General features: G+C 39.8%; 1 protein-coding gene across 1 annotated transcript; it reads right to left on the reverse strand.

The window, feature by feature from the left end:
• Nucleotides 1-24,854, reverse strand: CA12 (carbonic anhydrase XII). Its single transcript, XM_010291958.1, has 10 exons — nucleotides 24,764-24,854; nucleotides 21,544-21,564; nucleotides 14,700-14,879; nucleotides 12,046-12,188; nucleotides 11,046-11,141; nucleotides 9,318-9,381; nucleotides 8,683-8,840; nucleotides 7,481-7,607; nucleotides 1,103-1,187; nucleotides 1-85 (listed from the first exon to the last, which is right to left on the reverse strand). Exons 1-10 carry the CDS (start codon nucleotides 24,852-24,854, stop codon nucleotides 1-3), a joined length of 1,050 nt encoding a protein of 349 aa, XP_010290260.1.
• Between the last annotated feature and the right edge of the window lie 1,019 nt (nucleotides 24,855-25,873).

Raw genomic sequence — 25,873 nt, forward strand, 5'->3', positions numbered from 1 at the left:
TCAAAGTTTGGAGATGTCTTCTTCCTCCTTGTACATGCCTGGTTTGTAGATCACTCCTCTGTTGCCTTCGCCTCCCTTTTTGCAGCTAAAATAAAACAAATGTAATAAATAAATACAATTCCAATGAAGGAAAAGCACCACTGATTGCTTAAAATGGTCCATTATGTGTGCATGAGATTATTTTTCTCTGTACCACTGCAAATGTCACAGTAGCTTATTGTTACAAATGTTTCAGGAGAACACATTCTGTGTGGCAGAGTCAATGCTGATCACAAAAGGATAAGTCTGTAGGAAAGTTTGTAATCTTAGTCTTTTTTCCAGCATTTGGCTTCTGTGGCAAACAATCTGGCTAAATGATCTCTCGTCGGTATAGATTTCTTCCCTTTAATGATGTGACCTTTGGGAGAGGTTTTTTCTAAAACTTCATTCCCCGGGTCTTGTTTCACTTACTGTTCTAGGAAAAAATGAAAGGATTCGAAAAGCAATAGGAGCAGCAATGCTAGCAAAAAGAACAAGAAAAAGAACAAATGGCCATTGAGAAACAGAAAAACTGGCTAAGTCTGTTATCGACCCAGCCTGCTTGTCCCACTTAGTCTGGAAAGGGATCCTCATTTCCTAACTGTTTGTGGGAGCAGTCAGTACCTAGAGTGGAAAGTGGTTTTTGTATTTTTCCCCACATACAATTCCCTATTTCCTGTCCTTTTATCTTTTCAGGGTTTACATGAGCACTGTCCCGGTAATCATTGTTTCGTGGAAAAACAACCTTATATGGTTGCTTTTCACAAAAAACAACCATTCCTAGAACGGCAGAATGGTGGCCACTGTGGCACAAAGGTTGCAACAAGTAGAGACCTTTTAGCATTATAAACATATTTTGCTGTCAATAAAGTTGAATTACTTTGGAGTATGTGATACAGGAGGAATAACATCTACAGTGATAAAAACAAATCAAGGCTTGTAGGAAGAGACCATATCTTATAAAAGGTCAAACATTACCACTTCAAAAAATGTGTAAGGTTTCACACACAGAAGCACTTCCTTATGTCAGAAGAAAAAATTGGTTTGACTTCTTTTCCTGTGATGTGGCAGCCGGACATCTTACCTTTTCCTCTTCAGTAGCCAGAAGGCTACTGCAAGAATGATGAGAACTCCCAGAATGCAGACTATCACAACAGAAACAACAAAACCTAGAAAAAGAGGGAAAGCATACAAAACAGTTAATTTAATTTACTTGAGAGGAGGTTAGTCTCTAATCTGTCCTAACATTTGCATTCTGCATCTGTGACTTTCTTACAGCCTGTTTATACCACTTTGCAATTATGGAATGGATAACTTTGCGCAGATGTATACTGGAAGGTCCTAATCCCACAACTGGATCCACAGTTCACAATGCAGTGAATACAGACACCCACTGAAGTCAAAAAGCCAACATGCAGGCACAGGCATAGCAGATGAAAAAACTCTTCGGATTTCAATGCTGTAATATATAAGAGGAAAACCAAAGAACTGACCCCAGGCAACTAAGGATGTTAAACTTGATGCCTTTTGTTTTTTCAGGGTAGAACAACAGTACTGAATGTGGACAGCTGAAGAGTGATGTGCTTTGCTGTTGAGAACATTGCGTAAAGGCATCTAAGCAGGTAAGAATGAATTTGGGATATTAGTATGAAGAACCAAGTGATCTCATGTTTGCATTGAGATCTTAAGCATTATCATTATAATGTTATCTTTGATAATGACTTTAATATATATTTTTGTCAATTAAAATATTTTTATTTATTTTGGCCTTCCCAAAGATCCTGAAGGTAAGCATTGTTTTCTTAACTGCATTTTCGTAAGTCATTTACACATTATTTTTTGTATTTTATCAAATGACTGTTTCTCTCTAAGCAACATCAGAACCCTGTAAGAGAGAGGCTGACATATTTCAGGTATTCCATCTAAATATTTTCTCTTATTAAATCAGCCGTTGAGAAAATAAATACAAAACCTGGGGTTTAACCTTATCCCGTTTAACCCATTAGATGCTTTATTAATTTTAAGTCCAACTGAACAGAAGAAGTGTGCAATCCATGGAGTTGAAGAAAAACTGTATTTTAAAAAAGGGGGAGTTGGGGAGTTTTGTAAAGGTGTGTCAAACAGACAACAAAATATAACACCAGATAGATAATTGTAGCAAAAGAGCTTGTAGTTTGAAGTGCAAGGGTAGGGGGCATTTCTGTTTGATGAGACCTTCTTGCAAAATTTAGTTAGATAGTATTTCAGCATGGTACTATAATCAAAACTAGACACCAGTTCCCATTTAACTTGTGGGCAGTGGAAGGTTTGAACATTGCAATAGATTTCAGCTGCATTTATGTGAAGCCGATTCTATTGGAATAGACTGCTGGCAGGCAAAATACATTATAAACCTGTTTGATTTTTGCTGAATAATTCTTTAAGATTAGAGACATTGTGAAATACTAGTATTTGTTAAAAGTAAGCATGAATTTAGATTTTAATTATTGGCATCAAAATGCGGATGACCGAATGCGTCAGTCATTTGCATTTTTGATACAAAAGACAGCTCAGTGGCCCCATCTTGTGGCGTCTGTACTCAGGTGAAGATGTCTACCCTCAGTCTTGACACTGAAAAGGCAGAAATGTTGCTCTGAAAACCTGCTTAGATAGGGGCCTGGGGTATGCACAACAGGATTTCTTTCCCAAATTTCTGTGGTTGCCTGGCCCAAGCCACTGTGTATGATTCACTGGCCCATACCACTGTGTATGCCCTCTCCTTTCTTCTTCCCTTCTTAATAAGTGTGCTCTGTTCTGACCTGTGGTACAGCTGGCTGCATCAGGCTGGGCACTGGCAGCCAGCAACCAGGTGCACTTTAATTGTGCTTTGACAGGAACCCTTTTTTTTCCTTGCCCCCTCCCTCCCCCCTTGAGGTGAGGGGCTGCACCTGTGAGGAAGCCTTTGTGACTGTAGTAGGTGGAATGTGAGATTACAGGGGTGATGAATACCTTTTCTGAAATGGGTAGAACATTTTTCTATGGTTCACTGATAGAGTCAATGAGCTTCTGTAATTAAATGTACTTAGACTGAGTGGGGTTTCTATTAAAGTAGCACTGAGCAATGCCTTTTGTAGCCATAGAGACCAGTTCTTGGGTGAGAACAGCAGGATGGGCAATAACCCATACAGTTCAACTCTGGTAGGTCATGCCAACTTTAAAGATACATTGAAAATGCTTTTATAGCTGGTGTCACCTCTGCATGGGAGCCAAATAATGTGGCTGAGCAGAGGGAGAGCCAAATGTTATTCTTGGGTTTGGCACTGGTTCACAGCAACAATTTTGAGAAAGTCACATCTGGGTCAAATTTTCCCCCAGAGATGGAAATAATAATGCTTATGCTATTTCTGTGAAGCGTTTAGAGATTCCTGGATGAAAAGCATAGTATCTGATTATCAGTTACTAGGATCATGGGTTCTAACTCTCTACCTTTTAAGTATTGAGTGTGATTTACAGAGAGAAGGTAGTCAGATGCTGAAAGGTCAGCTTAAGAAACAGATGGAAAACTGCACTTCTCATTTCTAACTGACCAGCCTCACTCAGAAAATCACAGGCTCATAGATGCGGTTAGCAATCGGCAACATACCCTTGCAAGTCCCCCAGGTAATGAATCTTGACAAATTGAGAGGGCAGAAAAAGTAAAAGTTGGATCTCTAGGATTCCACAGTAAACTGGTCTTAAACAAGGTAGCTGCTCACTCCAGAACTTCTTTGACTTCAGGAAGTGTTTCTGCAAGTGGCATTGCTATAGTAGATTGTTTGTGCGTGGGTTTAAGAAAGACCCTGCAGAGGATGCCTTACAGTCTCAGAAACTTGGCAGCCATATTGCAAATCCTGATTCAGCTGTTTAAAATTGTTGTACATAATCTGATTTGAGCAGAGATTTGAAGAAGATTGCTAAAATAGCCATTATGGACCCAACTAATTCTCTAGTTGGCAGCTGGTGTTTGAGATTGGAGGTTTGGGAAGGAAGTCTTAACCCTCTTCCTTGTCATATAAGAATGCAGCAGGAAGAGGGATATTTCTAGTTGGCCAATCCACAAAAGCAGAAAAAAGACTGACATACTGTAGTTCCTTCCCTTTTTCTCTATTTAGCCATCTTTTAGTTTACTCAAAATATTGTTTGTGCAACTAATACCAGTTTGTTTGTTATCATGGGGCTATTAAGGATGGTTCATGATTTGGTAAACTTGTAATTTGCTTACATATTTTCGTTAGAATCTAGCAACAAGAGAACTACTAGTGTAGTTCTCATTTTAAAATGAGATTAAATTGAGGCATTATTCTATAACCATTATACCCTGCAAGTGGTGGCACAGGGTTGATAAGAGCCATGAAGATAGAACAGAATATTATGATTATGGCTTTATATAGTATACAACGAGAAATCAATGAACAGAACCAGCAAAATCCCAAGTGTGACTTGTATATGCCCCTGCATGTCAGTTGCATATAGTCACAGAAATAACTTTTGTCTAATGCAAAGTCATATTACAGTCAAGAAATGAGCTTTCCACTTGTTACCAACATAATACAAACAAATCCATTTTCTTAGGTGATAAACTGGTACGGAGGTTGTTCTTTGTTCTTGACTCTGAAGCAGTAGGATTAAGGTTATTACTTACTGCAGAGAACTACACTTGAGCAGAGATTGCAGGGGTTCTTCATCATGCATAGCAGAAAGGTATTCATGACCTTTCAGAAGGGGAAAAATCTGATTTTTAGATAACATGTGAGCTGGTGCAGACTGATGCAAAATTACAGTAGCCAGCAAGTACTCAGTATTTTGTTTTAGACCTTGAAACTGGGCTCCAAGCTATGAACAAATTAAAATGAGAAAAGAGATGATTGAGACTTCTCTCAGCCGTAATTCAAGAGCAGAAATGGTAGCTTTAAATAGAGGAAAGATGTAACTAAAATAAACTAGCAATTTCCCCTGCTAGTAATGGGAAAGACAATAAGATACCTTTAGCAGCAAATAAGCAAGAAGGCAAATGGAGAAATGGCAATGAAAGCAGAAAAATGCTTTAGTTGCTTGACTGGAAAGAATTAGTGTGGATGCTTACAGTGCATTGCACTATAGTCTCAACAGGCTTAGGGACCTTTTTTTTGAGGCATCTGGAATGAATGTGTTCCTAGGTTCCAGACTGAAGATGGGAGATGAAAACTACTCATCTGTCTTTGGGGAAAGTCACTTTCCTAGGCCTTTATTTACAAACTGGAAGCCTGGTACAGACAGGAGGGTCCTTGAGAACCTGAGCATCTTTCAAGATGCTCAGTAAAAAGTACAAAGTCATATAGTGATGACTTTACTCACCAGGTGTGTTCGGCTCCTTAATGGTATGTTAAACAAAAGTATATGTTATGCTGTTTCTCTGCACCTCAAAACTGGGAAGTAGCCCATCTCTTCTTAAATCACTGCCCCTGCTTCTGTGCTGCAAGTTAAAATATTTGTTTTTCTAGTCAGTAGCTTTCTGCTGAGTGTACAGAAATGAGAAGCTGAGGTAGCCTGGCTCCCTGAACTGCACTGAAAACTGTGTATTGCCTTTAGCACTGTAGTCTGCCCTTCTTCATAGACCTGGTCCATAAGGCTTTTCCTGAGGATCTGCTATGTTAACTGCAGATAGAATGATTAATAAAATAAAAGTCAGGAGACACAGCAGTTAAGGAGATGTAGCCTTTGTCGCTGGAGCTCTGCAGATTATGAAATGTAGAGATTTAATGCAGAACTGGAGAATGGGAAGTCATGGATTGTGGTTCAAGCCATATAGTCAGCCCACTTGGAACTGTTAAATATTTTTTACTCCAGTAAAAATACAGAGAAGTAACGATCTAAATCATTACAACTCAATGAGAGAAATGTGTTTAAGTAGCAAGAATAGTAGCATCAACATAGTTAAATAATTAATAAGTTATGTGCAATAATTCCAGAGAAGGCACTCAAAAGAAACTTCATGGTACAGTTATGTCCTCTTACGGGAAGCTTTAGAAAGATTTTAAAGTGTTTCCATGAGAACTGAAATGGTCCGCAGCCACAGAATGACTTTTGAAATTGTCTCTGGGTTTTCTCTCAAAGATGGAGATTAGCTTCAAAGAAGGGCCAAATGCTGCTGATGCTCCACGCTTTTCTTGTTGGGAGTTTTGATGCAGCTAATCTGACAGAGACACCAGCCAACTTTTGGTAACAAATCTAAATCTCTAAATCATCTTTGATTTCAGAGAAGTGTTTTGTGTGGGATTTGTTTTGGCTGATATCCAATTTTCACTTTTCTCCTTTACGGCCTTATATTAGAAAAGATGTATTATGAAAGGGGCTGTCTGCAGAGGGGAATGGCAAGAACAGTTACTGCAGTATGCCTGCAGGGAGAACTGTTCCCTGCAGTGGCTATTGCGTGAAATTTCCCAGTACAGACAACTCCTGTGTTTTCCATTCTTTCATCTAAACAGTGAAGAAACTAGCAGGCAAAGTTAAAATGATGTGCTAGCACGTTTTATTAATTTGAAAGTTTACTGCTTGGCCAATCTTTTTTGTGAAGTATGCTTTTTCTTTTAAAAATCTTTTAGTCTCAATTTCAAATAGTGTAGTGGCTTGCCTAGATTCATCTGCCTTCAGTGTATGTGCCAACTTCACAACTTGTTTGCAAGACAACACAGAAATTGGAACAATACATTTTGCACCAGCAGTATACTCAAATGCCTTACTGTGGGGCACAGCTAAGCTTCTCACCACAAATGCAGGTTTTTGTGGAAAACACCCCCCCCCGCCATGCATTGTCATTGTGTAACACTGCGTAATTAAGCTTTTAAATCAGTTCTTCCTCGTAAGATGGCAAATTTTTTTCATTCATTTATGAATTACTTTTATTTGTCAAGTTTGAATTCCTCAAGGACCTCTTCTGATTCTGTGTAGTTTCCCACAAACAGTCTCCCCCAAAGGCAAAGTTGTGATTCCCTTTGATTTCCTTCAAATGTGTGGTCTGCATAAAAACAACCCTGATAGTGCTGAGAACCAACAAGTGTCACTGGTGAGACAGGCCAGCTCAAGCGCTTATACTGACTGAAACATCTCAGCTGTAGAGAACTGTTTAATGTTTAGAGTGACAGCAACTATTTCTACTAAGCATGACAAGGCCAAACATGTCTTCCTTCTTTTATGTCCTTACCTTTGATCAGAAGGGTTGCAAGGTTTGCCTGATACCCATTGTGGAAAAAACCCTTCTTATAAACTCTCTTAATACCTTATTGTTGTACAGTTGCCTGTGCAACAGTACAGTAAGAGAAGAAAAGGGAACAAAGTGAACTGCAGGAAAATGAGATTGCTGTATTTTTGTAGTGGTACAGTGCAACAGGATTGCCACTTCCATATTTCAAGTTTACACAAATCACTGTGCACTGTTTCTTTGCACAGAAGTGTTCGTACGACTTACCTTCACGGAAGGAGATAAAAACCAGTCTTTCATGAAATTCCTGAACGTTTCGGAAGTTATCTACCATTTCCAGGGGTTCTGGGTCATCACTCTCTGTGCAGTACATGGCTGTTTCCAGTGCCAGTAACTATAAAGGGAAGCACTCTGTTCAGCTCCCAGAATACAGAAAAAGCAATGCCAGTATGTGATCACTGAGAGTGTGTGTTTGATTGCAATGGGGGAGTCAAAGGGAAGAGGATACATTAAGTATTACTTAAGTCTAGCATGGCCTGTGAGACCAAATATATGCAGAATAATGTGTAAACAGTGTGACATCTCCAAACCCATACTTGTATTTTGTTTATGTCCTGAGAAAACTAATCCTGCTTAGTAGTTACCCGCCAGGAAAACTGGATGGTAGGAAACATGGTGGCCCTTTGCAGCATGTTCTCTCTAGCACAGCCTAACTCCTAAGCACTACTAAAAGCAACTTTATGAAAGAACTCTCTACTTTGGTAAAGACATGATTTGGCAGAGTGGACAAAGTTAAGAATGGACTTTCATAGCAAGGAGCATACAGTAATTTGATCAGAGATTTTGGTAATAACATTTTTCCCCTGTGTTTATAATTAGGTGAATCAGAAGATAGTTATTGGGAGTTTATAGTCTATGTGGCCACCTAAGAACAAAAAAAGTTAATTAGGTGAGCGCAAAAAAAGTCAGTTGGAGAAAAGCCAGGAGATTCAAAACCGTCAAATAACACATCACATGCTTTTTAGAAACTTAACATCTACCCAACCTCTCACACCTAAGTCAGTCAGGATCAAAGTAGCACTCAAATACTTAGTGAATAGGGTTCAGACATGAAGCCTGAACAAAAATGATCTGGAAGTGACTCATGGAAAGACTCAAAGCAGGGGTTAAGTACATAGTGAAAACAGAAATTAGTCTTACTTGATTGTGATTTTCAAGCTGATACTATACCAATTGCTATGCAGTTGTCTGTCCTTTTTTTATTCTGGTCACCGAAAATGTGCTAACTACAAATGTAATGGGATATTGATTTATGCCAGTTCTGTGCTGTTCTTCCCACTTAAAGGATTTTAGCAATGGTCATCTTTCAGTTTTACAGGAACATAAAAGAAATCCCAGAAACGAGAATATGTGTTTACTGTTCTTTAGCAGACACCAATCAGGAAAACACGTGCTGTATTTAAACTTGCCTGCTCTTGTGAAATTTTAACAGGGTGTCGGAAAACTGTCCAGAGAACGCTAGGGTAGCAAGGAGGAGTTGTCAGGGATCCTTCATAGCGATAAAACTCATCCAGTCTGTCAGGAAGCAGTTCTCGAATATTGAAACCAGGGACTTGGACCCTTTGATCTAAAATAGGGGATTCGTGTTAAATGCTGCATCATTACTACACAGGTAGTGTACCAAGTGAAGTGAATTTGCTTTTCAGTAAGTAGGATGGTTTCAGTCATATCACTAGGAAAAGAAAAATACATTTTAACAGAGATGATCCCAGTTTAAAAAGGAATACAGCTTTTTAGGTTTCCTAAAACAAAGATTTCTAAGACAAATCTTGTCTTAGATACAAAATCAGAGTTCTGTAAGATAAACTGTGGCCATGTTAGCCAAAAAACCACAATGCACAAGAAATAAGGCCCAGTCAGAAACATGTGGTGCATGCTAGCCATACACTCTTCACAGAAATGCACTGCATTTGTAAGTCTTTCACAGTTTGTGACAGGTTTGCCTGGACTTCTGGACTGTTTCTTCAGCTGGTTTAATCCCTCTCAGGGTGACATCTGATACTCTTAGCCATTCTCAATCCAGTGCAGGCTTATAGCCACTCACCCTTGTATTTCACATTCTGGAAGTGCCTGAAGATCTTTTCATAGGATGGGTTGAAGAGTCCAATCTGTAATGAGCAGACTGTTAGCAGCTATGCAAATCACCTCCGTCTGAACATGAGTCTTTGCTTCTGCACACAGCAGACAGCAGTATTTGATGGCCTCTGTCATAAGGCAAGTGTCTCCACTGTCCAGTTACTCGTATACTAGAATGGCATAAGTACTCTTTGTACTCAAAACATTAACACTATCCTCAGAACCCCAATAACGCTTTTACTCTCTCCAGAGCTGTTAGAGCTGCTTTATTATAATACTATCTTAACAACTGTAGTGTAGACCTCATGTGCAGTTGAAAGGCCCTATTGCCCTTGCCTGTTCAGTACGCTGTGTGAATGAAGAGAAACCATTTCCTCTGAGAACATTGCAGACGTAAGTTCTCAACTGACAGGCTTCTCAGATCATCTGCTGGTTTCTATTTAAAGCCACATTTTTCCACCCACAAACATTTTTTTAGTCTGCTGCTCCTCACAGTGCAGGAGGATAAAGAATGACACTATTGGGTACTCCAGGGCCGTTGGCAAGGGCTATAACTCAGCTATCAAACAAGACCGTGTTTTTCAATTGCTACCAGCAGTTTTTCAGTCTAATAATCAATGCCTTTTTTATGAATTCTTTAGAGCTGGTGCTTAGCAACTCCTCTGACAACCAGACATAGTAAACTGGTGTCCTTAGATCAACTGTAATAGCCACCAGCTGTCTGAGTTTTTCAAAAGCCTAATCTCCATTGTTCTCTTAGTTGATTTCTAAACACCATTGGTTAGAAATAACCAGAATCCCAGCATTATTCCCTAGCATAATATACAGTGCTCTGACACTTTTCAAAGCTGCAACTTCCAGATGAACTGAAATTTAGCACAAAATTATTGTCCAAGTCTTAGAGCTGCTAGGAAGTGAGCTTGGATAATATTAATGAGCATTAGAGCTTTGTCTGCTAACTAGAACATTTTCACTTTTTTGATCGAAATGTGAAAACCTGTGTGTTTTCAGGATTTTTTTTATGCTGCAGAAAATCCTCACATTTAAAAATCATCTTTATAGTTATCTTATTGAAGAGTTTTAATCCTCAAGAAAAGGGAGAATTATATTTATACAAGCTTCTAAAAATTTTTCTTTGAGATCATTTTTATTTTTAATTGCTTGTATGTGGGGAATATGGGAAAGCTGTCCTTCTGTCATCTTGAAAAGGGCACTGAATTTACTTGTTTACTGTAATCTGTGATTCAAATAAGCTGAGAAGTTTGCGACCTGAAGACTGTGGTCAAATCCTAGTTACATACAGTGGCCAAAGCCAGGGTTGTGTCTGTGTATGCATCTCTGCTGTGTTAAAACTGCTTCATGCTACAACAGGCAGTTTTTAGTAAGTGAGCTTGAAAATCACTGTTGTCTGTTTTTTTATAAACTCTACCAATCTTTAGTTTGTAAATGAATGCAACAATTGATTTAACATAGCTGAAGTTAATTTACTGAAAAACATGAGGAAATACTCAGAATTCCTTTTCTTAAAATTTGTTCCTGTTCATGTATGTGCTGCTGGAATCTGGCCCTTTTTGTGAAAGAGAAAAGGAAGAACCTTTATTCAGCTACAGCACCGTTAAGTAATCTAGGTAATTTTGTATGTTAAAGGCCTCTGATGACTTACTGATTGAAAGCAAAAAAAGGTCCTGCATCCTACCTCAAGAAGAACAGCCAAAACCGCCAGTCCATCCGCTTTGTCCATTGCTGATGTTATGTCTGGATATTTCTCAGAGTTATAATGTACGATATGCAGCTACAAAGAAGGAGATACTATGTTATGGTAACATCTGGGGCATGCTCACATTTCTGTTTCACAGCTAAAAAGGACCAGTGCAGCCACCTTAGGCTAAGACAATACAATGGGATCCTTCAGTGATTTCTGGGTGTAGTGGTAAGATCTTTTTAGAGAAAAGTAAAAGATCCTGGAACTCCCACTCCCAGCCCCGCTGTAGCTGAGTTCCCACCCTACCACCACCCACCTGCCCACCATGATGGGGGGTGAAAGAGGATCAATTGCTTCAGCTTCAAGGCATCTTGACTGTAGTAGTAGTAGTAATTTTTTCTGAAAAAGTAACCCGTAAGCACTCTTGGGGCTCTCCGATATTTAGAATGCAAATCCCCGTGTTAAATTTAACTAGAGAAGAAACGGATTCCTAAAGTGCTGTTATGGAAGCAAGTTATTCTGACTGATTTCCCTTTTACTCATTTTGGGGTCAGTATCTGACTGGCACTACTTTTCAAAACCTATTCCCAAATCCATCATGAGGATTGGAAAAGATAACAAATAGCTCTTCACTGGATAGAAGAAGGTAGACAGAGAAGCAATGTCATGCAGCTAAAAGATATACCTGGTTTACAGAGAAGAACCAAGGTGTCAAATATCTAGCAAATTGCTTGAAATTACTCAAGTGACCCAGTGCCAGCCCTGAGTTTAGAACCTAAATTCAGTCTCCCTGACTTGTGGCATTTTCGTGAAGTACATCTGAGTCCATCCTTTTTGCAGTGCACAATGCATTATTATAGTACATACCCAAATCATAAATACTTGGGTTAGAACCTTGCAGCCTTTTACAGTCATGTACCCAAGATAAAGATCCCACTGAAACAATGGGACCTGCCCAGCCTTTGTTTCTTTCCCTGACCTGAGCTTGTCTTACCTCTGCTGCAAAGTGCTTCCCGCTGACTGTGTGCTCTGAGCCTTCTGACTTGTTTCTGTTTCCCCAGTGTAGGTGAAGCTGAGATGCAGTGTATTCAAATGGGAGGTTTCTGATGTACATAGTAGGTGACAGATACATTTTCACTGTAAGCAGACCAAAACCAGATGGGAGCAAACAATACCACAGCTTTCAAGCACAGGGCAAATAAAAATACTGTGTCTAACTATATATTATGTATGGAGCATGAACAAAGCAGATTCTTAACTCAAATCCACCTCAGTCTGTGGTGTGAGAAAAATGCTGTAGTTGTCTTTAACCCTTTCTAGGCAGTTCAGGAGCATTTAGAATATACCCCTTTTCTGTTTTCTTAAACTAAAGGAATTGAATGTAAGAATTGTTCTTTTTTCTCCCTGAAGAATGAAAAATTATCTCAGTCTTCTTGAATAGACAGTTATTAATGTGTTGAAGCAAAACTTAGGTTCATGTGCCTTCTTTCAGTCCCCTTTTAATGGTTGAAAATGGCTTAATAAACTAATATGTCTCATGGTAGTTTTACACTCTTGTTACAATGAACTCCTCTGCCACTTAATCGTATATTAGGAGCATATGGCAAAACCAAATAACCTTCCCACTCCCCCTGAAATCCAGAGTATTGATGTCAAGCAGGAAGATAATCACAGCCCTTTAGAACTAGCATTTCCTCTCAACATGCTGGAGGGAAACCTTTGTATGCATTACCCTCCCTTCTGCTCACTAATGCTCTGCAGTGTGGAAGACAGGCTGGGTTATTTATTTTTGTGTAGAAATTGCAGTAGTAATTCTTAATTCAGCAGAAATTGAGTTGTTCACTTGAGAGGTTTGGTGCTTCATAAAGCAACAGTTTATGTAAAGATCAGAGATTTCTTTGCAATTTATTATTTTCCAGGGTGAATACAGTTTGTTTCTGGAGTGTCCCAGACATGCTTTGCAGGGGAAACATGGCTCACAACCTTACTGAAGGAACAGCTGCAAACCTATGTATTTTTATGCTAGTGCTGAAAAGGTTTTTTTGAGTTCTACTGTTTTCAGTCTACCTGAAGTAGGTAATTGTATTGGGATTAGCTGGCTGGTGAAGTAGGAGTGATTGATACCACAATACTAAGCATCCTACTGATTTCCTCTCTAGTCATAAGAGGAGGTAGAAGCAGATGGTGTAATAATAACTCTAACAGAGGCTAATTTTTAATTACTCAGAGCAATTAAGGTTTGTATCTGAGTGAGATTTCTATTGTGGGTTGCATGTCCCCTGCTTTCTAGCAGGGCACTGTCTTTAGAAGTGAATTCCCATTTTTGCTGGGGGGGATATATTTTTGCCTTGGCTTTCATTAGCAAGTAGTCGAACTTCTTGTTTTAGGGGCAAGATCTGACAATGTTAGTGACGTAGGTTCTAGGACGAATTTGCTTTTACCTGTGTGACTATTACGTGAAGGACAGGCTCCCAGTGGTGTTATTTTGTCTCCACCTGCTCTCTAGCACCCTTAAGGTCCCCAGTGACAACGTTTCCTTCTCTGCCTATTGCCTGTCACTTACATTAGCCTAATACATCCAACTGTGTTAGTAGAGTCTTTCACTTGGGACCAAGAAAGGCTCTTAGGAAAAGAAGGTTCATAAAGAAAAGGTGTTCCAGCCGGTCCTAGTCTAAAGTAATCTGGTTGTGATACAGAAATTAATCAAGAGGAAAGCCAGGAACCATGCCATTAGAGGTTGGCCCATGCTGAAGAATAGCTTACAGTGTCCTACAGTGCCTGTTTACCCCACTGAAAGAGTGAGAAAAAGAGAGATGTTTGCATGTTGGGCATCTTTTAACCAAGCGTGCCAGAGAAGAACAGAGGCAGAGGCCATTTTATAGCATGGGTTCTTTTGATGCTCATGCAATAGAGGAGGATACAAAGAAGGACAGCCTTGTAACTGTTCTTTTTCCTATGTCTTCAAATGTTTCAGGAAGGAACAAAAAATGGTGGGACTAGCTTACTGGTATTGTATATTGTGTCAATATAGTAGACCTTTATGAGACTGCATCTTCTCTGCTGTTACCAGCTGTACTGACACTTTGATTTAGTACTACAGTGGAAGGCATGTTTGTATGCTATTTCTAATTATTTTTCTGTCTTTTTATCTGTCTGTCTTGCTTTACACTAAAGAGGTTTCTATCTCAAGTCAAAGGAACAGAATGGTGCTCCTAGGTTTTTTTTTTCTCCTTCCCCCACCTCCCTTATGTAATTCAGCTGAGCTGCTTTAATTAGACTGGAATGTCAGAGACCCATTGCACCCACATTTTATGAGCTTATCTCTTTTTAACAGAATCACAAAACCTATTTCTACAGTTTCAGAGCACTCCAACCAAAGCTATAAGAAAAGCTCATGAATTAATTTTGACATGCCTAGAGTTTATTTAAAAACCACAGTCAATTTGGCTTACCGCGAATCCATTTGTACTTAGTACATTCCCAAGTTTCCCTAGCCTGTTCTGTAGATGTAGGTATGCTGATGTGAAGGCTTCATCATCACAGTTTAGTTTAATCTGATAATCAAAGTAGTTCACCCATGAAATAAAAAATCACGAGCTCCAGCAACTCCTTCCTTCTCAATCCCGTGCTGTCATTGAGCTCCCTTACCTGAATGACCATTATTGGTCAATGTAAACTGGTCAGTGGAGGGCACGTTATAGCCTATGAATTCTAAAGGCAAGAGATTAGAATCATACTGGAGAATATCTTTGTGGAAATCTATTGGCGATTGGAATACTCCTCCACAAAATGGGTATTTCTTTGGCCAGGCCTTCTCTCCATCAGGACCTGTGTAAATTAACAGAGACACACATTTGTCAAGCCTTAACTATGCAATTAATATAAAACCTCCCCTGTTTCAGCCTTCACCCAAAATTTGGAAAAAAAGCCTTTTCTGAATTTTTAAGACTTTTTTTTTTAAACTTTATTTCATCTTTCCAGTGTGCCATTAGATAGAAAAGGGCCAAATGCCAAGAAAAATCTCACAAAGAGACACTTTAATGCCCCTCTATTTTTGACAATCTCAACTGCTATTGATGTTACACTCTTGGGGAACTGCAGGCCTGGTAGTTTACCAGGTTAGGCCTGCAGGCAGCAGTACCACAGCCAGCCACAGTGCTTCTGACCCTCTCGTGATGGTATTGTCTCTCTTCAGAGCCCACAAGCGTGACAAGTAGTGTTTGGATATGTGACAGTATTTGGATTATTTACTGACATGAATTACTTTTCCCTATGGAAGTAACAGGCATATGCACAGTAACGCAGCTATTCCAGCCTTCTGAAGAGAATTGCTGAAAGAAGTGACTTCATGTTGACAGAGGAAAGTTTCCATACTTTTCAGTACACAGAAAGCCAGACCCTTAGAAATTTTTCCTTACTGTACAAACTGTCTGTCTCTGTCTAGCAATATGGCATAGCCCACAGTGAAAAGCTACTTTGCAGAAGTGGAAGGTGTTATGATAATTTGACCTGCCATAACTTGCTCAAACTCTGTCAAAACTTTTCTTCATTACATCTTTTGCCCTATGCAGAATCTACAAAGAATAGATAATATCAAGAAATTTTTAATTGTGCCTTTGATTTAATTACACATTAATAGCTAGCAGCTGTTTGCAAGCTGTAAGCTGAGACCATTTGGATTTAAATACCAGATGTGGTACTTGCAACTTGCGTTTATCCTTGACTCTGAATATATGTGATTCCTTCTAAGGCAAGATGGTCTTTTGGGATCACCCAGCCTCATCTGTATAACGCAGGCCATTGGACCTCCCTGGATTAATTTTTACTTCAGTGAGGCCATATCTTTCAGAAGGGAAAACACGTCTACTCTGCCTTTAAGCATTGCAGTAAAAGATACTTCATTAGTGCCCAATGGATAATTACTCTCCTTGGCAGCTTACTTTTCACTGTGAGTTTGTCTAGCTTTGACTTTGCTTAGATAGTGATTGCTTTTAATTCTTTGCTTAGAAATTCGAAGAGCTTCTTGTTAGCACACTTTTGTTCCTCATAGAAGTACTTGTAACATAGAGAACATAGTTTCTCACTTCTTTTAAATGAAACAGATTGAGTTCCTTGAGTCTTCTATTAGAAGCTTCTTTTCCAAACCTGTAACATTGCTTGTGGCTTCTTTGAAGTCTCTCCAGTATGTTAACATCTTCCAAGAATCATGAATGCCAGAATCTAGTGTTAGATTGGGCCATCAGTGGCAAAGGAAGTTCAGATCTTTTCTGAAGGAAGATTAACAGTCAGGAGAATATTATTAAAACGCACTTTTTTTATGTGAAAGACAGTTTCCAAGGATATGGATAGTGGAAGTAAATCTGATTTAAACATAGTGCATGTGGCGGAATTGGAAAGTTCAATTCTGGTGCTCAAAGACAGACTTACTTCCTTGTTAAAGCTCTTAAAGATTATTCAGGACATAGGTTAGCACATGACATTGTTGGCAGTGTGGATACTCAGACTCAATCAGTGCTTTTCAGTATGAGTAGGCTTTGATGTTACTGTTACTTATGTCTTTGATGCCACTTTGCTGCCAATCATGTTAATTTCTCTCCTCTTAGATTTTCATGGTACTATCGTAAAGTTATTGAAATTCTTTTTAAAATAATAAACGTTATGCCAACATTATAGAAGACTGTATACTGTCTTCTACATATTTTTTGGCAAATAACAGATCCATCCAGAAGAGCATAAATTCCATACTATGGGATATACACACTCAAGAGTATTTCCTATGAAAATATGTATCAGGATATAGCAGGACAGTATAGTTTCTTGAGGTTGAAACTAGATGTGCAAGACAATGACACTGAAATTTAACACTTTCCAGGGAGCTAAGACTACAGCAATGTCAGAAAAATTGCTGAGAAGCCTTTATGGTAAAAAGGCTTCAGTAATTTTAAAAGGTTTGGGGTTTCTGTGCACAGATAAGATAGTGAGTTTGCAAGAAGACTTTAATATATTACATGTCATAGGTTTGGAGACTTGGTAATTAAATAGGTAATTTTTAATTGATGCATAAAATAGAAGTCTAATCCTAGCCCGTGGAAACCATGTCATGAAGTACCACTCACTTTTGCATTACTATGTTTGGATGAATTGAATGCCCTTAAGAGTTGGCAACAGAGTATGGGAAGTTCCACATCAGCATCAGCAGTCCAGAAGGGAAACTTTTGTCTTTTCCATAAAATGCTGTAGTTATTGCGTCTTTAGGCACCTTGATCTTTACTAGGAGTTACCCTTTTCTTGACATAAATCTGCAACTCACAGGCCTCTAAGCTACAGCAGTTTTTTCTTGTTCCTCACTCCCGCTCAATTAAAAAAAACCCCAACCAAACCAAACAAAAACCCTTTTTTGGTACCAAACCAGTTTTTCTAGAAATTCTGCCTTTTGTCACATAGTCTTCCTAATTTCAATGCCTCAAAACTCCTGTCTCAAAGAGCTGAGCTCACTGCAGCTTGGGTTTGCATATGTGAAATTGAGATTTCCATGGTAGATAAACCACACAGCTGGAAGGCATTTCTCAGCTAGCTCTGCTGAAAAAGAATGATTGATTGTGAACCAGATTTTCCTTTTTCGGTGCCAGCACAGTCAGATAAACTCAGTGGAAATCACATTGTGTTTACAAAGGCTCTGTCTGATCACTACTGAATAAAGAATAGCACGTAGGTGTATTAAGATTGGCCTGTACTACAAGTCCCAAAATGTATTAACATAAGAAGTATTGCAAAAATATCTGAATAGTTAATTGTGGTGACAACATTTGTGACAAAGGGAAAGACCCAGGCATCTCAGACGATGTTTGCTGCTATGAGGATCCCGTCAGGACTGTGTCAGCAGAGCAATAATTGTGCCATGGGCCTGTCCTACGCACCCAATACTACTATTCAGCTGTTGGAGTGAGCAAATTAAGATATGGAGCTGTTGGTATGGGTGGAAGTAGGACACCTTCTACTACCATCGCTCCCAACGCAGCCATGAACACTCCCTGCTGTAGGGAGTGCAAACTCAGGTTGCTCAAATCCAGCTTGTAGGCTGCCGCAGGACAGGACCATGAGTTTCCAGGACCATGTTTCTCTGCCATGCTGTAAATAACCCTGAGCCTGGCTGTGCCCTCATGGCTATTTTATAAAAGATGTCTGTAAATAAAGTAGTAATAATTCTTTGGATAGTCTTGCTGCCCAGCTGCACAGTGAGCTGAGCAAAATGCCCTCAGCACTGTGGCTGCATATGTCCATCGTATCACCTCCGTTGATAGCTTTTAGCTTTCCATGCCTAAGCCTTCAACCAGCCCCGCACGCTAGCGCTGCTGGTGATGCAGGACAGGAACAACAGTGATGTCTGCTCCCAGAATGTGTACACTGGCTGACTTAAAAAAAAGAAGAAAACAGGCCTATGAGACACCAGTGTTGCCAACAGACTTTTGCTCTGATGACCAATTAATATTCACATTGCTCGAGATTCTCATGGTGTATCCCAGTTCTCTTGATCTGAAGTAAACTAATGTAGTAAAACGCATTGGGTCTGTAACACAGGGAGTGTCTGTGGTATTTTTGCAGCCAAGCAGAGCACTCTGCCCTGTTTTCAGCCAGCTGGAAGCTGTATAGCTGCCGTGAGCCCAGGGCGGAGTTAGTAGTGAAGGCTGCGAGTCCAGGCACCCTGCCACAGTAATGTGACCGCACGGTTTCCATTTTGCTCAGAGCACAGGCAGAGCTCAGTCACACCATTCTGTGTACACATATCCAATATGTGTGTATTTTCTGCATACATGTCCAGAGGGAAGCTTGTGAGGTAGAGGAATTGCCAAGGAGTGTAGCTGTTCCTACTACTCCATTCAAGTGCTGTATGAGAAATTCTGGGCGTGTTCCAGTGTGTTCACTAAAGCTGGCATTTCTTAAGGGGAAGCGGAGGGATCTTAGCACAGGTTCTCAGCACTTCACTGAATTGAAGAGGAGTATCTGGCAACAGTAAAACTAAAGAGTTTGCAAGTTCAATTAGCCTGATGTCTGTTAACAACAGTTCTTGTTTCTACATTGTAGCATGAAGTTGTCTTCTCACATTCTAAAGCACATTAATAATCCTGTTGGCACTATTGCTTTAAACTTGGTTGTAAAGCTAGTTTTCTCCATTGTAGCTACTTGTCCACTCTCAAGGAGTGATTCTGCTGCTTTGGTTTCATTCCAGCCTTCTTACGTTAACCGAAGCAGAAAGCCGGAATCCAAAGAATTGAAGCCCAACTCTCCAATTCTACCAGTTCTCTTCTGGGGCAGAGGACTTCAGGCCTGCACCTTCCAGCCACACAGCAGCATTGCCAAAAGCTGCATGCACATGTTGTCCTGAGCTATGGTTCATCGCAACAATTATTTTAGTTCTTTAACTGAAAAGTCTTTTCTCAGGGTACACTTCATCGACTTTGTCCATTTTACAGAAGGTGAAGCAGCCCATCAGAGGACACAAAGCAAGCGTCTGTCAGAGGGGACTGAGGGCTCATACCCCAGCTGACTGACCTGTGCTATTTCTTCCAGGCACTTTTCTTGGGCAATATACAAGAGTAGCGAAATCAGGAAGAACAAATAGCATTGCTGCAGTTTGGCTAAGGAAGAGGCCAATAGAGAGGTTTAGCCTTTACATTTATTGTGTCTAATGCAGTAGTCTCCGTTATAGCCAAGCCAAATGCTCATTTCTTTGGAAAGCTTGTGCTGAAAAGGGCTGGTCACATTCAGTGTCATCTTGCTTTACCACTGTGCCCTGAGCTGCTAATGCTATATCAACATTCAGTTTTACATACTGCTGTACTGAACAAATAGAACTCTCATTGACAATCAGCATCCGGATTTCCTCTCCACCCTTAATCTTGTACCTTGACCCTCATCTTGACATCAGTCTGCACTGTGATTATAATGGCTTGACTTCCTTTCCTTTCCTGTTGACTTAATTTTAGTGGGAAGCACTGCAAAGTGTTGCAGGGATAAAGGTAAATGGTGGAAGGTGTAGGCTGCTGCTCTCAGTAGGAGAGTATGGAGAGGCTCTTTTCTGGCTGACTGCAGTCTCTCTAATTGCTGTTTTTCTCTGTGCAGACTGATGTTCTACCTCTGCTTTTTTCCAGGTATATGAAGAGAACTATTTTGTGCAAGTTCAGTTGCCACTTTAATTTTTTTCAAGTTGCTTTTATATGTTTTTTCTAGATATATTTGAAAATCGGTGGTTGAAGGAAAAAAATAAGAATCTGTTTTGTGAACCTTCTCTCTATCTTCCAGTACATGTTAGAAATCAGACTGCAGTATGAAAGCGCTTAACAGGAATTGATGAAATTGGGCACTGAGAATAACATACTCTGAAATAAACACTGGTACCCAAATTCCCAGAAAGGGAGAAATAACTAATTTAAAGAAGCATTACGCTGGGAAGGAGGGCAAAACTCTGCCTTTGATGGTAGTAAAAGAAGTCTTGCTTTCCTTACTACCCAGCAGGGTTAGGTTCATCTGATGGCTGCTGTCAAGGTGGAAAACCCAGGCTTTTGTTATTCAAACTGTGTCAAGCCTTTTTTTCCTAATGAGAATGTGAAGTATATGCACGCATACTGGCAGTTAGATTAATACCTATAGACATGCAGCTGACAGTTTTCTTTTTGCTTCTGTGACGTGAGTCAGGTAAACTGGAGCACAGCCAAAGGGAGCAGTTATTAGCAGCAAGTTCAATCTCAGGTTCTTTGTGTTGTCTTGGAGCAGCATCAAAGGCTTAAGAACAAGAATTTTTTGCTTAGATTCTCAGTACTGCCTACTTCTCTGTGGGCATGTGGCATATAAAACACTAGTCTGAATGATGAAATAACTGGCATATAAAACGCTAGTCTGAATGATGAAATAACTGGCCAGAGGATTTGATCAATTAAAATAAAATCTCCAGCTAATTCTTCTTCCTGAGCAGCCATCAGATCCTTCTGGGTTAGTAGCTGACATAAAGGGCTTGTGTCCAAAATAACACTGCTTTCCTGAATATCATTTATTCTACCTTGTCAGTGCTGGGCTTTTCAGGGAGCTAAGTCTCCAGCGACATGATACAGCTGACTTGCTGAACTCTGACTCTACTTAAAAATGAAGACTCATGTGGGTAGGGAAGGGTGTGCTCTTTGCAGAAATAGGCTGAAATGTGCTGCTGGTCTGTGACTGATGGGGACACAAAGGGCTTTGGGGAGCCTCTGCAGTTGTAGGGCCAATCTTAGTCTGCTGAAGTTCCTGTCATTCTGCAAGGCAATTTAGAACACGATAACTAACTTTCAATCACCCAGATGAAAGCTGATGGATGAATAACAAATTTTAAGACAATGGGCCAGATCTAAACCTGGGTAAAGATAGTGAACCCAGCAGATTCTCACCAGAATACATTTGTCGTGTTGTCCTTAAAATACAGAACAAAGTCACAACTTAGTATATACAAATTAGTACTTACCAATATAAGACCATTTTGACCCTGTTTAAAGGCAAAGGAAATATTACTGTGAATATTTGAAATTGATCTTACTCTGTAAAGAAACAAATTGCCACTTAAACCCATGTACTGAATTTTGCAATACTTTTATCTATCTTTCTAGCCCAAGTTGTTGAGCAAAACATAGACGCTTTCAAAGATTATGAACCCTTCTCACCCAAATTATAACTAGAATTATCTGTTTCTGTGATCCTGCTCATAGGGCTTGACTTTCTTGTGGTCACTTAAATCCTGGAGTGAAACTTTTGTCAGTCTTTTTTTTGTGTGTGTGTGTGTGTGTGTGTGTGGAATAGCCGCATACTCTGTACGTAGGTACATCCCTGATTTTTTTCTGGTTAGGAAACTAAGGAGTATAAATGGCATGTAGCTATAATGAACCCTGTCATGCCTAGTTGAGGAGTTTGACAAACATCAGTGGATTGCCAGTTGCTACATTGAGAAATGATAGACAGTCATTTCTATGTAGTGGCTCTGGAATTTGCCAACTGAATCAGACAGGAATAGATGGACTTTGAAAAAAGGGAGTATGATACATGAATCAATATAACTCAGAGAACCCTGGAGGGTTGAGTGAGTGTTAAAATGATCAATATTCATCTGTTGCTTAAGGAATTGAACTTGGGAAAGTGTTTCTGCGTGTCTTTGAAAATGTATTGACTTATTAAATGCTCTTTTTGAAATTTTTTTTTTGGTTCTGAAACCTACTTCCAGTCATTAAGTTTGCTGTGTAATTACAGACGCTTGTTCTGACAGACCTGAACAGTTTTGGTTATCAGGCTAATGCAGATCTTTACTCTTCGCAAATTTAATTTTATTTCTGCTTAGAAAACAGTCCTGAATTATGAGTCTTGTAAACACTCAGTGTGCCTGTGTGTGCATGCATGCATGCAGGCCAATATTTATCCTTACATGCACATGTCTGCTCAGTACATGATTCTTGGCTGCATTTCTTGTGCTCAGAAGCGTGGTCACAGATGCAGCTCTTCTCCAAAGAATGTTGTGTGAAATGTTTGGGATTAATTTTTAGGGACGTGCAAAACAGCTGCACTTAGCTCTTTCGTATTGATATGTGCTGGGAACACTAAGCTCTCTGCTTCCAGCGTGTTAGGACCAGTGTGCCTTGTTCTTTTACGCTGGGATTTTCAAAATGAGGTCTGTGTAATCATCCTGGCTGAAGTCCCCAGGTTCCTTGCATAGAAGAATTCATGCACTGTCTTAGATTTCAAGATGAGAAACCTCATTCTCTCTTCCTCTTCTTTCTGCAGGGGATTATGTCTTACTGAGTTTTTTTGGAGGTGCTTGTATCCTCTGGTCTGCATGTTTTGTAGGTAAAACTTGCATGAATATAGCAACTGACTGTCAACAAGTTTTAGAAATAGCCACATCCTCATCTGAGCAGGATTTGAAGAAATAGTGGCTTAACTACAATAGCTACTCTCTGCTCATGCTCATACTGCCCATTAAAATGTGTACAAAGTGTCAAAATTATGATTTTTATAACCTAGAACAAACTTAAAACAGTATATTTCAAAGATTTTAAATATTTTGGGCATTATGGCAATTGAAACAAAAATAAATGAAAGCTTAAGGTCTTTTGCCACGTAAAAATTTCCTTCACCTGTGAGCATTTTAACGATCTGCAATTCACAACCATTATGACTTTTCTGATGAGCACAATAACAGCAACTAGTGTAGGTAGGGCTGAGGCACATTTAATGCTTATTTCATCTAACTTAGATCAGGAGATGAACAGATGACCAGATGGCAGAATCTTCTTGCTTTTGTCTGCATGAACATGTAGAGCTGCAAAAGTGATTTGATGCCATCCTCAGACTGTGAGCAAGGTTGCTATTGCCCTTATTCTACTTGATAATGAAATGAGGATGAGGCAGACTGTCACATCTAGAAGGTAACTCTCAACAGCTCCATACTTGTGAGCAGTTTCCTGCCTCTTTGTTCATGCTGGGGTGAGTGCTGATGAGTAACACAGTTACGTGCCCATGCATGACAGAGGAGGTTCCTAGAGCCAGTGTGTTTGTTTCACTGATAATATCCAGGGAACAAATATGTTTCTAATGTCACTTGGGAGCTGGGAAAGTGGGAACGGTTTTAGTTGTGATACTCTATGGTAGTTGTGTCTCTGACTTGGGAAGGTGTCAGAGGCAGGCAGATGCTGTAGCTTTTACCATTTAGTGGTGCTGTGTGCCTAATTCTAAGACAGGAATTCTCCAGCATTCCCTTCAGGACGTATTGTAAGACATATCTTTTTGACACATGCTTTCATTTCCAAACCTTCTGTGTTGTCAGAGAAAACACCTGGAAAGGACCAAGCTTTATTCTGTTGTTCTGGAAGGCACCAAGCTCTAGGAACCTCTGCCCTTTCAGTTGGGAGATTATGCTAGAGAATACAGCCATTTTTCAGAGGATATATGCCCAAAATAAGAAGGTGACCTTAAAAGTTTGAATTCCACCACTTATGTAGCTCATGCAAAAAACACACTAAAATGCTTGTCTTGGCAGAGCTCTGTATGAAGCTGACTGCTCTGGATTACGCTTGAGCCTTCAGGATTTTCGTCCCATGAATATATGCACTGAGTAAGTCCTCTCACACAACCCTTTACAACGATTCTCACTCATATCTTATAATCACACTAGCTGGATTGTAATTAGCTTGAATGGATGAAAATTGATTATAATCAGCTTGAATAGATGAACATTAACTCCTAAAAAGAGAGTGGGTAGTGCTGACCTCCTGAAACTGTTCCTTTTTAAATGTAAGAGAATGAGGTCTAGTATATGGGGCGCTTCACAGGGATTGCATTATTTTCCTCTGGTTTAAAGATAAACAGGGCAGGGGGAAAGGTGTGATGGTTCCACTAACTGTGGAGAAAGGTCAGTCTCTGCTTCATTCTATGAGGTCACAAAGCAAGGCATACTGAGCATGCAAGAAGTCTGTATCGCAAACTAAATCAGAGGACAAATTTCTTTTTCCTGTATATATCAGAATACCTATTCTGAGAAATTGAAATGAGGACACTAACTCCAAACAACTGCAGACTGCAACAATATACAACTTTGAACATGCTGTTGAAGTAGTAATAATTAAAAGTGTCTGTTTTCTGCATACATTAGCTGCCCTAAGTTACAAGTGACAATCAAATAGAAAGCTGAAAGACTTTACCATTCAACGGCGCTTGCACTGAGAGTTGTATCTTCAGGAAGAAAATAAGCACAGTAGCGACTGTGACTATACTGAAGCTCTTGGCTGACATCTCAAGGAAAGACTTGTAATATTCCGACAGTCACAGGTTTCTCGGCACTCTGAAGAAACTCCCTGGTAGATATGTGGCAAGTAGGGGAATGCACACATACAGAGCTTCTGCTAATGAGTTATTGCCCTTCTCTCCCCTTGTCTCTCTCCTTCCTTTTAGGACTGCTTTTTATAAAGCTCCTGAGACTCAACCCAAAACAAATGATGTAATCAGACCTGCCTCTAGGTCACAGCACCCTCAGAAAACTGATCATTACCTCAGTTTTAGTGAGGTCCTTAAGGGGCAGACTCCAGCACTTAGAGAGGGAATTTAAATGTGGAACTTCAGAAATTATTTAGCAGAGACACAAATGCTTAAAAAAGCTGTCCTCTTATGGGCCATACCACAGTAGAGTTTTTCTAGCCTATTTCAGAGTGCCTCCTTCAACTCCCATTTTTGGATCAGTGGGATTTAGCATAATGGGCCACTGTGAGGACTGGAGGGAGGCGAAGAGGAGTGAGGCTCTGTGTGGGACTGTTCATAACTCAGAGGGACCATGGACACTTCCCACCAAAACTGTCCCCTTGTCAAGAAGGGGTTTTGTAAGCTGAAAGCTCTTGGAACACATGAAGTAGGGAGGAGTGAAAATTTATGAAGAAACAAGCCCCAGAGTCTAATGTTATGCTCAGGACATGTATGGAGAGGGGTAAAGAGGAGCACAGTGTGTAAGTTAATGTCCTCTTCTGAAGGTGATTGAGTAATAACCTCCTAAACTGAGTGCACCATGGATAGATGAAGAGCGGAAGGTGGGATTGGAGAGGCTATTGATTTTAGTTGAGTACGTTACAATTGTTATTAACTGCTTATAATATCTCAGCAACAGCTTTGTAGCATGTATTAGTTTTGATTGGTCAAACTTTATTCTCAGCATCTTTATTTATCAACTGCTGTTTAATTGCTCAACGTTATTAGACTTGCTTATTTTTTCCTACCATCATGTATGAGGCTGATAAAGGGAAAAGAAAGTTGGCTGGAGCGTG

Source organism: Phaethon lepturus, unplaced genomic scaffold (assembly GCF_000687285.1).
Source record: "Phaethon lepturus isolate BGI_N335 unplaced genomic scaffold, ASM68728v1 scaffold41377, whole genome shotgun sequence".
Lineage (NCBI taxonomy): Eukaryota > Metazoa > Chordata > Aves > Phaethontiformes > Phaethontidae > Phaethon > Phaethon lepturus.